The following is a 14643-nucleotide window of genomic DNA, read 5'->3' as shown; positions in this document are numbered from 1 at the left end:
CCGTTAAAATAAACAAAATATTTGTTTATAAAATGATGTGATATCTCATGAAATTGTATAAAATTTGATTTAAAAGCAAGCTTACGAATTTTATTTGTTTATCATAAATTTCAGAAACACCCCGCTTATAGCGCATCATAAAAGATGGGCGACACGAAAGACGGTCCTTGGAAAGACCCTTTCGTGCAATCGGCCCCAGGAAGACTATTCCAGTCATTGGCATTGATTACTCTTTTCAATTTTCGCGAAGACTATTATAAAAGGTCATGACCTTTAGTTGCGGGAAATTCGCAAGTTTCGCGCGATCAGTCAGTGTTGTATGCATACATAATTCTAAATCACCATTAATTTTAGACTATCAAAATGAGTTTATGGGTGGACAAACACAGACCAACGTCATTATCCAAGCTCGATTATCACAAGGAGCAAGCATCAAATCTGAAAAAGTTGGTGAGTAGATGTATTCTGGGTCATAAAGTATCGATGGTGATGTGGTGATGAAGTCGCTAGCTTTGCCTTTGTTCGGTCCCATATACCGAAAATCGTGTTAATGTTAGTTGAAGTACGTAGTACACACCCGAAGAATCAAAGGTATTTTATAATGACTTGTTGTGGTCATCATTGTAAAGGAGAAGTATTACTAATCAGATATATAACTTCACTTTTTAAAATACTGATTAGAGTTTGCAGAAATCAGTTCTCAAATTCAAAAATGACTTATTTTCATGGCATAATTTCTGCCTTCGTCAACAATGACCAATGTTGGTTGCTCCAAAATATCACTTGATTTGTTTAACTTATCACACAATTTTGTAAATGGAAAAGAAGTTCATTTCCCCCCATTAGGCACTTATAACCTTATTTTTACACGAAAAATAATACAAAAATTAAGAAAAATCATGTAAGAAGATGAGCAGATACAGATGATCTTGTCGCCATATTTCCGTCTTTTGATTGATTGATTGAATTTATTTTTTTCTTCATTTCATACAAATTGACAAAGTTAGTAGGAACAAAACATAATATGAATAACAGAAATGAAAAAAGGGAACTCACTGGAAAGCTTCGCTTGTTTATGTGAGTCCCCTGAAATAAATAACTGATTAAAATTGATCATACAAATAGAAATTAAGAATGTTCAATAGAATATTTGAAGAATACTAATGGGGTCAAGCTTCGTATGTTATAAAATAGCTATATTATTTCAAGCATCGCGATTGGTCAATACGCGTCACATGACATCCAACTTTTTTTGTGCACTGCACGGGAGTGCAAAAGGTGTGCAACGAAAATTGACATTGCACGCTCGAGCAAACCAGTGCGGTAGAAGTAAAAATAAAAAATAATTTTTTACGAAAATACTCTACCCAGAGGTCTGTACTACACCCGGAAGAAGAAGTCCAACAAAACTGTACTGTAACTTTTTAAAAAATTGTTTCTGTGTTGCTATTTTATAAAACAGATAATGCACTTGCTCTGTCGTGCGTAAAAGTAAATGCAGGGAAAGCTCGGTTTCTTCAGATGGAGCACACTGGGCACTCGCCGCAAGCGGCTCGTGCACAGTGCGACTCCTATCTAAAGAAACCTCGCGTGCTCTGCATTTCCACTAACGCACTCGGCTGCATGCATTATTTGTATATTAATGCACTATAAAAAATTAATACAATCAAGTCAATATTTTGATACCCATGGCATACAAAAATATATACAGTGCGTCTCAAAAAAAACTATACACTTTTGAAATGGCTGCCAAACAAAAAATATGTCACCTTGGGGAAAAATACCTATATATATGAAAAGCCAATAAATTAAACTTTAAAATGACACCAAAAAGTTGGAAAACTATTCATGCTTGAGTGAGCACTACCCACTTAAACAAAGGGTATGAAAATTAGGGTGGTCAGGAATTAGCCTTCCAATTTCTTTCAGTTTTTGAGAGGCGAGTCCCCTGGAACTTGCAAAGTTGAGGGTAATGTGATAAATTAATGATCAATCATTATTAATTTAGGTTCTTAGAGCTAATTTCAAGAATTATCCAATTTAAATTTATGCATGAGTGAACATGAATTACATTTTTTTAGAGCATCATTTTGACCTTTTCACGTGGATCTCAGCAATGTGTTAATGGGAGTCACAATAGGGATGAGATATGACTTAGGTGGGGGAAGAAGGTTGATGGGACAAAGGCCAACAGAACAAGCCACCCCCCCCTCTCTCTCTACCCCTTCCTCCCATCCTGAGAGACTAGCCTTTGCTATAGGGCGAGCAGGAATTAGCCTTCCAGTTTTGTTTAGTGGTGAGTCCTTTGGAACTTGCCAAGTTAAAGGTGTCATGCTAAATTATTGATGAATTGAGATCAGTTTTTGGTTTTACTTAGGCTAATTTCATGAGTTACTAAATTGAAATGCAGTGCATGAGTAAACAGGAATTTTAATTTTAGTGTAGCATTTTAAGTTTATTATGTGGATCTTAGCAAGTGTGCTTGTGAGAGTCAGAGTAATGTGATGGTACATGTACCTGTTGCATGCAAGGGGGGTCAGATAGGGTAAGACTGGGTTAAACAGTTAAAAGGGTGTTCTTCTTTGTTTTCTCTTACAAATTCCCTCCCCTTCACCCCCTCTTTCTCTCTTTCTCCTGGATCATGGTATTCAAAACTTAAATGCTAAGTGACTGATGGTTGATGGGTCTTTTATTTTCCATTGAATGATTCTAAGAAATTTACTAATTATGATGATTTATGAATTCATTGAAAAAGCTGAATAATTGATTGATAATTTATTGAAAAAGCTGAATGTTTAATTGATCACATTGATTTACTAACAAATTGTTGATCAAATGGTAAAAGTTGATGACCGAATTCTCAAAATTTATCAAATTGACAGTCGGCTCTGGACTTTATGCGTACATGTAATAGCATTCAGTCTCGATCTAAGGGAGTCTAAACATTCTGTTGACCTTTTACCCATTAGCTTACTTCACCCATTTAAGTCCTATCTCACCCCTATTCTCCTTACTTCAATGAACACACTGCTGAGATCCACATGATAAAAAGTTAAAATGCTACACTAAAGATTACTACTGACACTCACTCATGCATGAAATTTCAATCTAGTAATTCATGAAATTTGCTCTAACAATTTAAATTGATCATTAATTTATCACAACACCCTCAACTTTGCAAGTTCCAAGGGACTCGCCTCTTAAAAACTGAAAGAAATTGGAAGGCTAATTCCTGCCCACCCTAATTTTCATACCCTTTGTTTAAGTGGGTAGTGCTCACTCAAGCATGAATAGTTTTCCAACTTTTTGGTGTCATTTGAAAGTTTAATTTATTGGCTTTCCATATACATTGTATATAGGTATTTTTCCCCAAAGTGACATATTTTTTGTTTGGCAGCCATTTCAAAAGTGTATAGTTTTTTTTGAGACGCACTGTATATACAAGATAACGATTCAAATATTGTATGTAAGATAAATTTAACAAGACAAGAGGGAATATTAACAGAGAAAAAAAAACACAAAACAAAACAAAGACAGTGTACCGAGGTTCGTAGCCTAGTTCGTAGCCTTGTTCGTAGCCTAGTTTAATTAGTTACAAGACGCGTATAAGAGAGGGCAACGATATCATTATCATGAGCAGTGCCAATTTTTTTAATAAAAAAAAAATACTTCAAAAAGACAATCGGCCGATAAATATCATGAATTATAAAATATTTGCATTAGCTAATTTATATCTTACAATATTTATTAGCTAATGCAAAAATTTTACAATTCATGATATTCATCGGCCGATTGAAGTATTTTGAAGTATTTAGGGTTAATGAAAATAATAGGCCTACAGTCTGGGGAAATAAATGTTCAACTGAAGATGGGGATAAGTTATAACACAAGCTCAATCACACATCAAACAAGCAGATGGAGAGAAGGAGATGGAACTTAACTTGGAAGACAGGAACATAATTGAACTAAACTTGATGAAGTCTGGTAGTGCACTGATTTATTTGCTGGGTTTCCTTGTCTCGTTAAAACTCAAAATTGCATTATAAAATTAGTAAATATTCAAATTACACAAAATCAACAATGAAAATAAAGAAAATAGAGGAGCCAACTGAAAGTGGAAAAGTGTATAAAATAACCAATAAGAGATAGAGGATGGAGATGAATAAGATATTGGGATGATTACATAATAAGAATGTTGAACAAAAGAATCAGATGTGGGAATGTAATGGACACATCTGAATAGGAAAAGAATGACTAGAGAAGCAGGTTGAAAGTCAAATGGAAGCATCAAGAATGTAAACAAAGCTGAACTAAATACCAAAGCTAAAACCTAGAAGTACAAATAACTAAACTATAAAAGGAAACCAAATGTCAAAATACAGTCGGATGAATATAGTGTTTTATTATCATATGAATGGTGTTTTTTGTGAATCATTATTCAATAGTTGTTTTCAAAGTTGGCATTGCTGCTACATGTATATTGAATCGCGTAATGCAGGCAAGACTGCCAGAGGATGATGGATTCAAAAGCCTTTGTTTTTTTAACATTATTACACAGGTGCAATCGGGTGATTTCCCTCACTTGATGGTTTATGGGCCATCGGGTGCAGGGAAGAAGACTAGGATTATGTGTGCTCTAAGGGAGCTGTATGGATCAGGAGTAGAAAAACTTAGAATTGAACATCAAACTTTCATGGTAAGGATATGCACGTAATGGTTAAGAAGCAGTTTCAAGTCTTCATTCAAAGTTTAGATTTATTCAAAGTGCATCTGGGCCAGATCGTATGGTTCTTGTGTGTGTGGCACATACAGTGGCGGACCGTGACCTAAAGGAGACAAATGATTGGAGGGGCACTCTATTCTTCGTGAACAATGCTGTGCCTATCCAATGCTTTGTCTCCTCCGGGTCACGGTCCGCCGCTGGGCACATATACTTCAATAATTCTGTATAAGAGTTATGTTCCTTGGCTAGCTCCATCATAATTTTTAGATGATGTTTACCTTCTTTCCATGATTTTGTGTATTCTGGATTACATTAGATTCATTAATAGTTACTGGAGCTCTTTTCCAAGTATGACAGCTATTTTCAGCTACTTCTTATGCAACTTCTATTCCTACTATAAACTTTAATTTGACTACTGCTTCTAATATTGATATTAATATATCACCTGAATGAATTATTTGTAATTAGTGCTTGGCTTACATCTGCATTTTGTATGTTAATTTTTTTTCCATTTGTTTGATTAGATTGATCAACCATTTACTAAATTTGTATTTTGTTTGCCTCTTGTTCCCTGCACAGACACCATCAAAGAGCAAAATTGAAATCACTACAATTGCTAGCAACTACCATATTGAAGTCAATCCAAGGTTCGTAAATTTTTCATTTAATTCCTTGTCAGATTTAATAAAGTCAGCCAATCTATTCATCTCTCTCATTTACTTTGGGCAAGTCAGTCAACAAATAAAAAAAAATCCTGGACTCCTCTTTTGATGCATATTTGAAAAGAAAGGAATGAATATTTTGCATGAAGATGAAGTGAATCCTCTGTCTCGGAATTCATTACAAAAAGAATTAGTAGCAGAAAATGCAACAATCCATACATTTACATTCTGTCAGTCATGTGTTTATCTAAGATGGGGTTCCATCTTATATTTTCCCACAAATTTAAGAAAATCAGAATAAAAAAAAGAGAGAAAAAGAAAGTGCTCAATCAATAAGATTGATTACTAAGTCAATAATATCTGTTTATATTTTTGTATTTATATAATTTTTTAGGTCAACAAAGCCCAAACATCTGTTTATTATTTTAGCCATTCTCATATCCTTAATAAGACCTTAAATTTGGTCTCATTTGAAAATGTTTCTGAATCATCTCAGTAACTTGTGTTTCATCTTCCTTTCTTCAGTGATGCAGGGATCTATGACCGTATTGTGATTCAAGATTTGATCAAGAATACAGCTCAATTTCAGCAAATGGAAACATCTTCACAAAGAGATTTCAAAGGTTGGTTTAAAATATTGTGATAATTGTTTACAACTACTAGGACTATTTGCCCCTTTCCCTATTTCAGTGGAGTAATTAGGAGTTGTAAACAAATATGGCCCTGCCCATACAGAATAGAACAATATGATATTACATCCAATATTAATTCAAGCACAAAAGTTGAGAAATCATGCTTGGGATCTCATTTCCATCATGCCACTTGGTTTATTAAAAGGTTTGATATTATGTGAAAGTTTCAGTTTAGAAAAGGAAATTTAGTTCTTAAACTTGTTATCTTTGACAAATCTTTGACACTTAATATATTTGTTTATTTCATCTGTCTGCCATTTATGAATCAAAGAAGGTCTAAACGAAATATACAATATCTTTCTCTTCAGTTGTGGTGTTAACAGAAGTGGACCGTTTAACCAAAGATGCACAGCATGCATTGCGTAGGACAATGGAGAAGTATACTTCCACATGTCGTCTTATTCTCTGTTGTAACTCAACTAGTAAAGTCATTCCAGCTATCCGGAGTAGATGTCTTGGGGTCAGGGTGGCAGCGCCTTCTGTTGCTGAGGTAAGAAGAACTTTAAAAAAAAAATTAGTTTCCTTTACGCCAATGCAACATGCTTCAAAATGATCATGAATATGGTACTGTGTTTGCAGTGTTTCTTGAACTCGAACCCAGTCAATAGAAATACTTAATCTTTGTTTGCTAGACATTTATAGATTTTTTAAAGAATAAAATCACTTGACAATAAAATAGAAATAGTGCAGGGTGCGACATAAGCGCTTGCCCGATTGCCCAAGGCAAGTAAAAGTTAGAGTCGGGCAAGTGTTTTGAAACAAAGACAAAAAGTAATTGCCCGAATCGGGCAAGCAAAATTCTCATATAGAAATAATGTTTTAAAAGATTCCCCATATTTCACCATGAAAAATATAGAAAAGAAATAGAGACATAAAAGCCATATCATTTTCTTCTTTCAAAAAAGTTTATAAGTATTCGAATTGCAAAATTTGTGCTATTTTGTGCAAGAGACACACAGCTCAGACACAGTCATACACACACACAGAATCAATGGCATGCAAATCTAGCATACTGTACCTAGCTAGCGCCTGGCCACGTCCACGCAGCCCATATGCATGTAGTTAAGTTTCTACCGACGAACGAAGTTTGCACTGGAAGAAATCTCCTACAGAACTATCAAAATTCACATTTCTTACCAATGGAAACTCTTTGTAATGTCCATATTTCCAAAAAATTGGGGTAACTCTGTCATTTGTAAGCAGAAAAAGAAGAAATCATCACTTCTGTATTGCTTCAAAATGATCGGGTTTCGAATTATATCGTCTGTATCACACACACTGAAATACATTGTTTGACAGTCCCACATATGCATTTGTGTGTATGTTGATAAACTTGAATTGGTTTCTCTCGTAACTATTTTTTTTTTAGCTAAAAAGAAATTGATAATTTTTCTTCTTTATTTATAAGTGGATAGTTTGAGCTTTCTTCCTCTCTGTTTCTTTCCTTCTTTTCAATCTTTCCTTCTTTTCAATCTCTCTTTATTTCTTTAAATTTCCTTCCTTTCAATCCTTTTGTTCATTTTTCTGTTACGAGCTGTCGTTTCTTTTTGTCATTCTTTTCTTTCTTCTGTCATTCTTTTCTTTCTTTCTTTTTTCCATCCATCCTTTGTTTACCTCTTGAATCCTTCTTTTCCCCTTCCCCTCATTCTTTCTTTGTTACTGTCTTCCATCCATCCATTCTTTACCCTTCCTTTTTTTTCCTTTCTTTCTTTAATTCTTTTTTTTCTTTTCTTTCTTTATAATTTCTTTCCTTCATTCCTTCCTTTCTTTTTTCTTTCTTTCGTTCTTTCTTTCTTTCATTCTTTCTTTCTTTTCTTTTTCTTCCCCTCAGTCTTTCTCTATTTTTTTTTCTTTACTTCTTCCTTTCCTTCCTTCTTTCTTTCCCTTCTTTCTTTCCATCTTTCTCTTCCCCACAGCCATTCTCTCTCTCTTTCCTTCTTTCTTTCTTTTTTGTTCTTTATTTCTTTCTTTCTTTCTTTTTCTTTTTCTTTCTTCCTTCCTTTATTTCTTCCTCCTTTCTCTTTTTTTTTTCTTTCTCTTGTTATTTTCAGTGATTTTCCCTTTTTTATTGTGTCTTAGTCCCCTACAAAGTACATGGAAAATATATGAGATTAGGAAATTAATTAAAGAGCATATTGACCATATTTTTTGTCATGATGTAGAAGATAAAAATTAATTAAAAAAAAAGAAATACAATTACAAGGTATACATCAGTAGTAATGTTGAAAATGATAATAAAAAGCCATCAATGGTATGGAATGTAAAACTGTAAGCCTATAACTTGTTTTGAAGCAATAAAACTTTGTTTTGAAGGATTTTTTTCGGGCAAGTGAAATCTACATTCGGGCACGTATTTTCCAACTATTTGAAAATTTACTTGCCCAACTGGGCAAGTGCTTCAAAAAAAGTTATGTAGCACCCTGTAGTGCATTGCAGTCATAACAAAGTAATTTTGAGTGTCTGGTATTAAGAATCAGAGTACATATGGGGATGAAATGTAATGGATAATAATCATCAAAGGACACATGTAAGGGTATAAAACCAACACTACAGTATATATAACAGAATCTGAACAAGAGAATAGGAAATGTGTGTAAACGCAATATGAGCATCAGTTTTAATAACACACAGCTTACAAGTTAAAAAGCGGAATAAAAAATCTTAAAAGGCCCATCTTAAAGGATAATATAAAAGTAATGCTGTATCTCTGTTCACAGAGTTTCATCTTTTAGATGGGGGTTTGACACTGTGACTTCCATTTGGCGATTGATGTTACCTGTTTGATACAATGTGATTGGTGTGTTATTGCAAAAAAAAACTTAATTCAATATTTATTCAATTCCTTTCAAACATACGGATATCATACAATTGCATAGAATTGAGCAATTGATAATGTCAAATATTAGATTAAAGTATAAATGATCCAAAACCAGTACAAGATACAAGAAAAAAAATAGAACAACACAGTAATGGAATTTGGCAGTTATTAAAACCAAGATGGGATTGTCTAGATGACAAACCTTGATAATTATAATGAATTAAATGTTGATACTGGTCGAATCATTGTCTGTTGCCCTATCATAAAATCTGTCTATTTTGGAAACTGATAATTGTTAAATAAATAATTGATTGTCTTTCTTCTTTACAATACAATCCTCCTAAATTATACAGTATATATCTAGACCATATTTTTCATCCTTTCCCTTGTAACAAGTAAGAAGTTTTTACTATCCCTTCAAACTGTAAATTCTGTTATCATGGTTTTGAATCATGAAGATATCTGGTTAATCAACATTTTTGTTTTCATTGTAATACACAGATCACCCAGATCCTCCAGAATGTGTGCAAGAAAGAAGGATTGAATCTCCCTTCAGAACTTGGCAAGAAGATTGCTGAAAAATCAGAAAGAAATCTCAGGAAAGCCATCCTATCATGTGAAGCATGCAAAGTACAACAGTAAGTAAAAAAGAAAATATTGAAACTAGTTTGCATGACTATCTTTCAAACTTTCTAGGTAAATATGATGAATGACCCTGACCATCATTTGCGAGACAAGACCTCATATCCCAAGTTTGGGTAAATCCTCTTTTTTTTTGGGGGGGGGGGGGGGGTATTACAAGATAATCTATGAAGTGAGATTCTGAGAGACTATTCATGATAGCCACATTAATAGGATGAATAGAACAGTCAATATTTATATAATTATATTATATGAGAATAGAATTTTATTTATATATCAGTAGAAAGGTGACATGAATGGGCACATAAGGCCAAAACATTTGCAATTTGTCCAAATGCATTCTCTACAACTGTTCAATATTTTGTTTGAAATTCATTGTGTATATAACACAATGTTAAATGTTACTTAAACTCAGTAAGAATTGTTTGAAATCTGTTAATTTTTAGTGCAATATGTTGAAACTGTCTATTTCTGTTACATGGAATTACCCTTTTCTCTTTGTCTGAACATTAGTGAAAATATTGAACTTTGTTTCACCTGGTGTTTCATAAAGCTGTTTGTAAGTAATGAACAACTTTAAGCATGACTGGTCACTCTCCCTTTAGGGTAAATGTTCCATATGTAGCTGACTTAATACTTAACCCTTATTAAACTGGGCGGTTTGACCCCCCTCGACAAATTTCGCCGCTTCGCCGCCATGCAAATTTTTTTTACCACGCCGCTCACTGACTTTTCACTTTCAAGTCTTGCGCATCTTTTGAGACCAAATTTGCAATGCCCAGATATGCGGTTCCGCAATTATGCGAGATTTTGTATTGTCAGTCCCATAATTGCTCAAAAACGTGATTACATGTACAAAGTCAATGCAAATTGTGCTTTTCAACCAAAAATCATAAATGTATGATTATTTTTATTTTTACTTTTTACTTTTGTTGGTTTAGATGGCTTTATTTCATGTTTTTTATGATCGCAAAAGGGCCCCCAACAAAGTTCATCGAAAAAACAATAACAAAGGTTTGAAAAAACAAAGAAATACATAAGAATTGAAAAAAAACAATAAGATACATAGGAAATTATTTATTTTTCGGCAATATTTTTTTAGATTTTTGTTAGAAATGTAAGAATCTATATGTTCACCAAAAATTTGCACTCTACTAACTATATAAATTGAGTTAAGGGCAAAAAAACAAAATTAGGGCAAATTTCATATGCTTATTTGCATAATTAATTAATAAAAAAATATAAGCTATTAATTTTTTGAAAATTTTACTTTTCAGTCTTGCAGTTTACATCCGGCTCTATGGGCGTGCAAATTTTTGCCGCATTAGCGCAATCAACGGCCGAGATCTGAGGGGGGGGGGCTCAAATTGACCCCCCCTCCCAGTATATGTTGGTCTGAAATAGCCCAGTTAAGATAGGGTTAAGAACATGTTCCGGTTGTGTGCCAAGTTGTTTGTAACTTTATAAACAGCTTCATGAAACATCCAACTGGTCTGAACAAGAATTTAGAATCGAGCACTGCAAAAAAAATAACCATCAAACCTAATAGATGTGGCTATCATTTATAAATCAGGTATCCATTCAGTGCTGATCAGGACATCCCTGAAGCCGACTGGGAGATATTCCTAAGAGAAACGGCCAATCATATCATCCAACAGCAGAGTCCTCGACAGCTACTAGAGGTCAGAGGTCGTATGTATGAACTCTTGACCCACTGCATCCCACCTGATGTTATCCTCAAGGTAAATTGAGAGAGCGTCAATTGCATTAAATCTATTTTGGAACTAACATAACTACTGGTGGTGATTCTGGAGGTTTGCAGCAGTAGTAGGGGATAATGATGTGGTAATGGGTTGGGTGGGAGAGTGCTCATAAGGAATATTCCTGTAATGTTTGGGTTAGGTAATTACACTATGCACTATGTATGATTCTGATTGGTTATATCTGTTCTCCTTGTCTGGTGATGAAATCTCATAATCGTTAGATTTAATATCAGCATGCTCTTTTATTGTTTTGTTTCCAAAGTCCCATAGGCAAATGTGCGTATGAAGTAGGCTACCATCAGTTTACATTAATACGATGCCTGCATTGCATATAATTTGGACCCCTTTTTGACATAGCAATGACTGCATTGTACAATTGTGCTGGATGCTATTTGAAATTTTTTGTTCTCTTGCAGTTTTCATATAATGCATAAGACAAGATAGTCGTCCAATATAACTTAGAATGTGCAGTTACATACATACATATAATTTCTGTCATAAATCATATATCTCATCTAGGCCTACGACTTTGGTGACAATATAAACTAGTTTAAGAAGGATTATAAATCTATATACTATAGAGCATACACAGTTTAAGTCATAATACCGGTTGCCGAGTTATTTCAGCAGATTTCACTAATTGAAGATATTACCTCTGAAACTTGAGAGATTTGTTTTTTCCCTCCTCAATCAGGGACTTCTCCGGGAGCTCCTGAAGAATTGTGATGGTCAACTGAAGACGGAGATTACCCATCAGGCCGCTTTCTACGAGCATCGTATGCAGCAGGGTAACAAGGCTATCTATCATCTTGAAGCATTCGTTGCTAAGTTCATGAGCATCTATAAGAGGTACCTTGAAGAAGGATTTGAAGCCATGATGTTCTGAATGTATTGATAGATAGATATTCATGACCCCTAAATCTGCTGAGAGCATGACGTGGAAAGAAGTATATGGGACTGGATCAGTGACCTATTGTATGTTTTCATATGCAGGTCTGAATGGCTTTTAATGACCCTTAAATCCTGCTAGAGTATAACATGAAAAGAACTTTGTGGGACTGATGAGGAGAAATTGGCAATGACCTCTTGTTTGTTTCATATGAAGTTATGAATGTTTTCATCAATACCCTTCAATTGGTCATAAGCAGTATCAACAAGAATTATGATTGATTGTAATTCATTTTTCTATGCTATGATCTGATGCAGGATTGAATATATGAGATTTATGCTGAACATTGTTCTCTTTCTTTTACCATGAGCCATTGCACAGAATTGAGTTTATTTTCAACCAAATTGAAGATCACTTCATATTTTTGAGCTGGGATAACACCTTTTGTGAATTGGGCCTATGGTTGAGAAAGGGAATGGGAGTCACTGAAGTCTAGATTGTATAATATATATATAAATGTAACCTCAAACACAATTGTGTAACATGACAGTGTGCATGGGTTTGATATTATAAAAATTGTTCTGTCTATAACAATGGATCAATTATACTGCATGCAGATTTGTGCTGCACCATTTCAACCCCTTTCCACAGACCTCAAGATGATTATAGTTTCAGGTTGTTTTTTTTTTCCCAATGTCAGATATATGAAATATTGAACACAATGAGAGTATTGCATTGCATTGTCATATGAAAAAAAGAAAGAAAATTGCCTCAGTTTAGGACTAAACTCTACATGGTTGACCATTGTGCTTGGTTTAATCTTGTTGTGAGCCTTTATGTGATAATGTGAATATTTTGTAAAATTGTACAAGAGAAAAGTTGATATTCTATGGGTAGAACAATCGGCAATGAAATTTGAGCAAGTTTTTTAGACTGGGGGGGAGGGAGGAGTTTCACAATGAGTGCATGACCTAAAGTCTTGCTCGAGAGCTAACATGCACATTTATATTTGCTTAGTTATGGTCCCAATATGTATTAAGAAATTCATATATATTGCATGGGCATTTTATGATTTCATTTTGTGTACATGTATTTTTTTCTTCTGGTTTGACCTGTCCCAGTGAAATCCAGTCCAAAAGAAACAATCTTCCAAGGATTATAGCAAACTAATGTTCTCAAATTATTTTGAGTATTCAAAAAGTTATCAGTGGTTTTGAAGAACTGATCCTAGCGCCACTAATACCCCACATTTTTCTCAAATGTTTATTTTCATTAATTTAGAGATTTTTTTAAATACCAGTCACAAGCTTAGAAATTAGAATATAAATCGTAATAATGGTGCAAATTTATTCCTTCTGAAAGTCATAATACAATAAGAGCTGATGAGATCATACTAAATTAATTTTATAGAAAACTAGTTACAACTTCAATCACAAATGATACTTTTTGGCCAAAATGAAGTTGTAATATGAAGTAATTGTTTTTTCAGTATTGTGTTTGCAACAGGTACAATTTGCTCACTCTTTAAAAGTACTTAAGATTGTTATAAAACATTTGCTTTAGCATAATCATGCCAAGATAATTATCTTTGACGTTCCATTCCATTAATTTGAGAAAAACCAACATCTGGTATGTTTACTTATCATCTTTCAATCCTGAAATTTAGTTTTGCTAAAGAGTGATATTTAAAGGGATGGTCCAGGCTGGAGATATTTATATCTCAATAAATAGAGTAAAATTCACAGAGCAAATTGCTGAAAATTTGATCAAAATCGGATAACAAATAACAAAGTTATTGAATTTCAAAGATTTCTAATATTCCGGTGAAACAGTTCTAGGCACGTCTTCATGAATATTCATTAGGTGGTCTGATGATGTCATATCCCCACTTGTTCTTTTTTATTTTATTATATGAAATAAGGTTTATTCAAAAAATTTCTACCAAGAACTTAAACAATTGGATTGACAACTGATTAAGTGCATTAATTATTTATTGCCGCAACTTATTTCATCACAATGGAGACATATCATGTACACATGTATGAACAAATGAAACAATTATGATTTTATGTAATAACATAAGGAAAAGGAAAGTAGGGATATGACATCATCAACCCACTTAATGAATGTTCATGACGATGTGCATACAACTGTTTTCACAAAATATTTATAAACTTTAAAATTTGATAAATTTGTTGTTATCCGGGTTTGATGAAATTTTCAGCATTTTGCTCTGTAAATTTTACTTAATTGATTTAGATATAAATATTTTCAGCCCGGACCATCCCTTTAATGGTGTCAGACACTGTCCAGGCTTTAAGAGCCCTGCCTTAGAGAAGAAAAAATGGCTAGACAATGTGAATGCTACACATTTGAACTTTAACATGTACCTTATATGTTAATAAAATGTAAAATCTTGTACAGAATACTAGTATTTGCAAGCCATATTCTGAT

At 33.7% G+C, this 14643-nt stretch overlaps 1 protein-coding gene across 1 annotated transcript; it reads left to right on the top strand.

The window, feature by feature from the left end:
- The first annotated feature begins 268 nt into the window (after positions 1-268).
- On the top strand, positions 269-14615 carry LOC129260653 (replication factor C subunit 3-like). The gene is made up of 8 exons (XM_064114121.1): positions 269-450; positions 4559-4696; positions 5303-5370; positions 5911-6008; positions 6386-6567; positions 9397-9533; positions 11111-11279; positions 11995-14615. Exons 1-8 carry the CDS (start codon positions 364-366, stop codon positions 12184-12186), a joined length of 1071 nt encoding a protein of 356 aa, XP_063970191.1. The 5' UTR covers positions 269-363; the 3' UTR covers positions 12187-14615.
- Positions 14616-14643: the final 28 nt, after the last annotated feature.

The sequence above is a fragment of the Lytechinus pictus genome, unplaced genomic scaffold (genome assembly GCF_037042905.1).
Source record: "Lytechinus pictus isolate F3 Inbred unplaced genomic scaffold, Lp3.0 scaffold_19, whole genome shotgun sequence".
Classification (NCBI taxonomy): Eukaryota; Metazoa; Echinodermata; class Echinoidea; order Temnopleuroida; family Toxopneustidae; genus Lytechinus; species Lytechinus pictus.
This window is presented reverse-complemented; position numbering and strand designations above follow the sequence as displayed.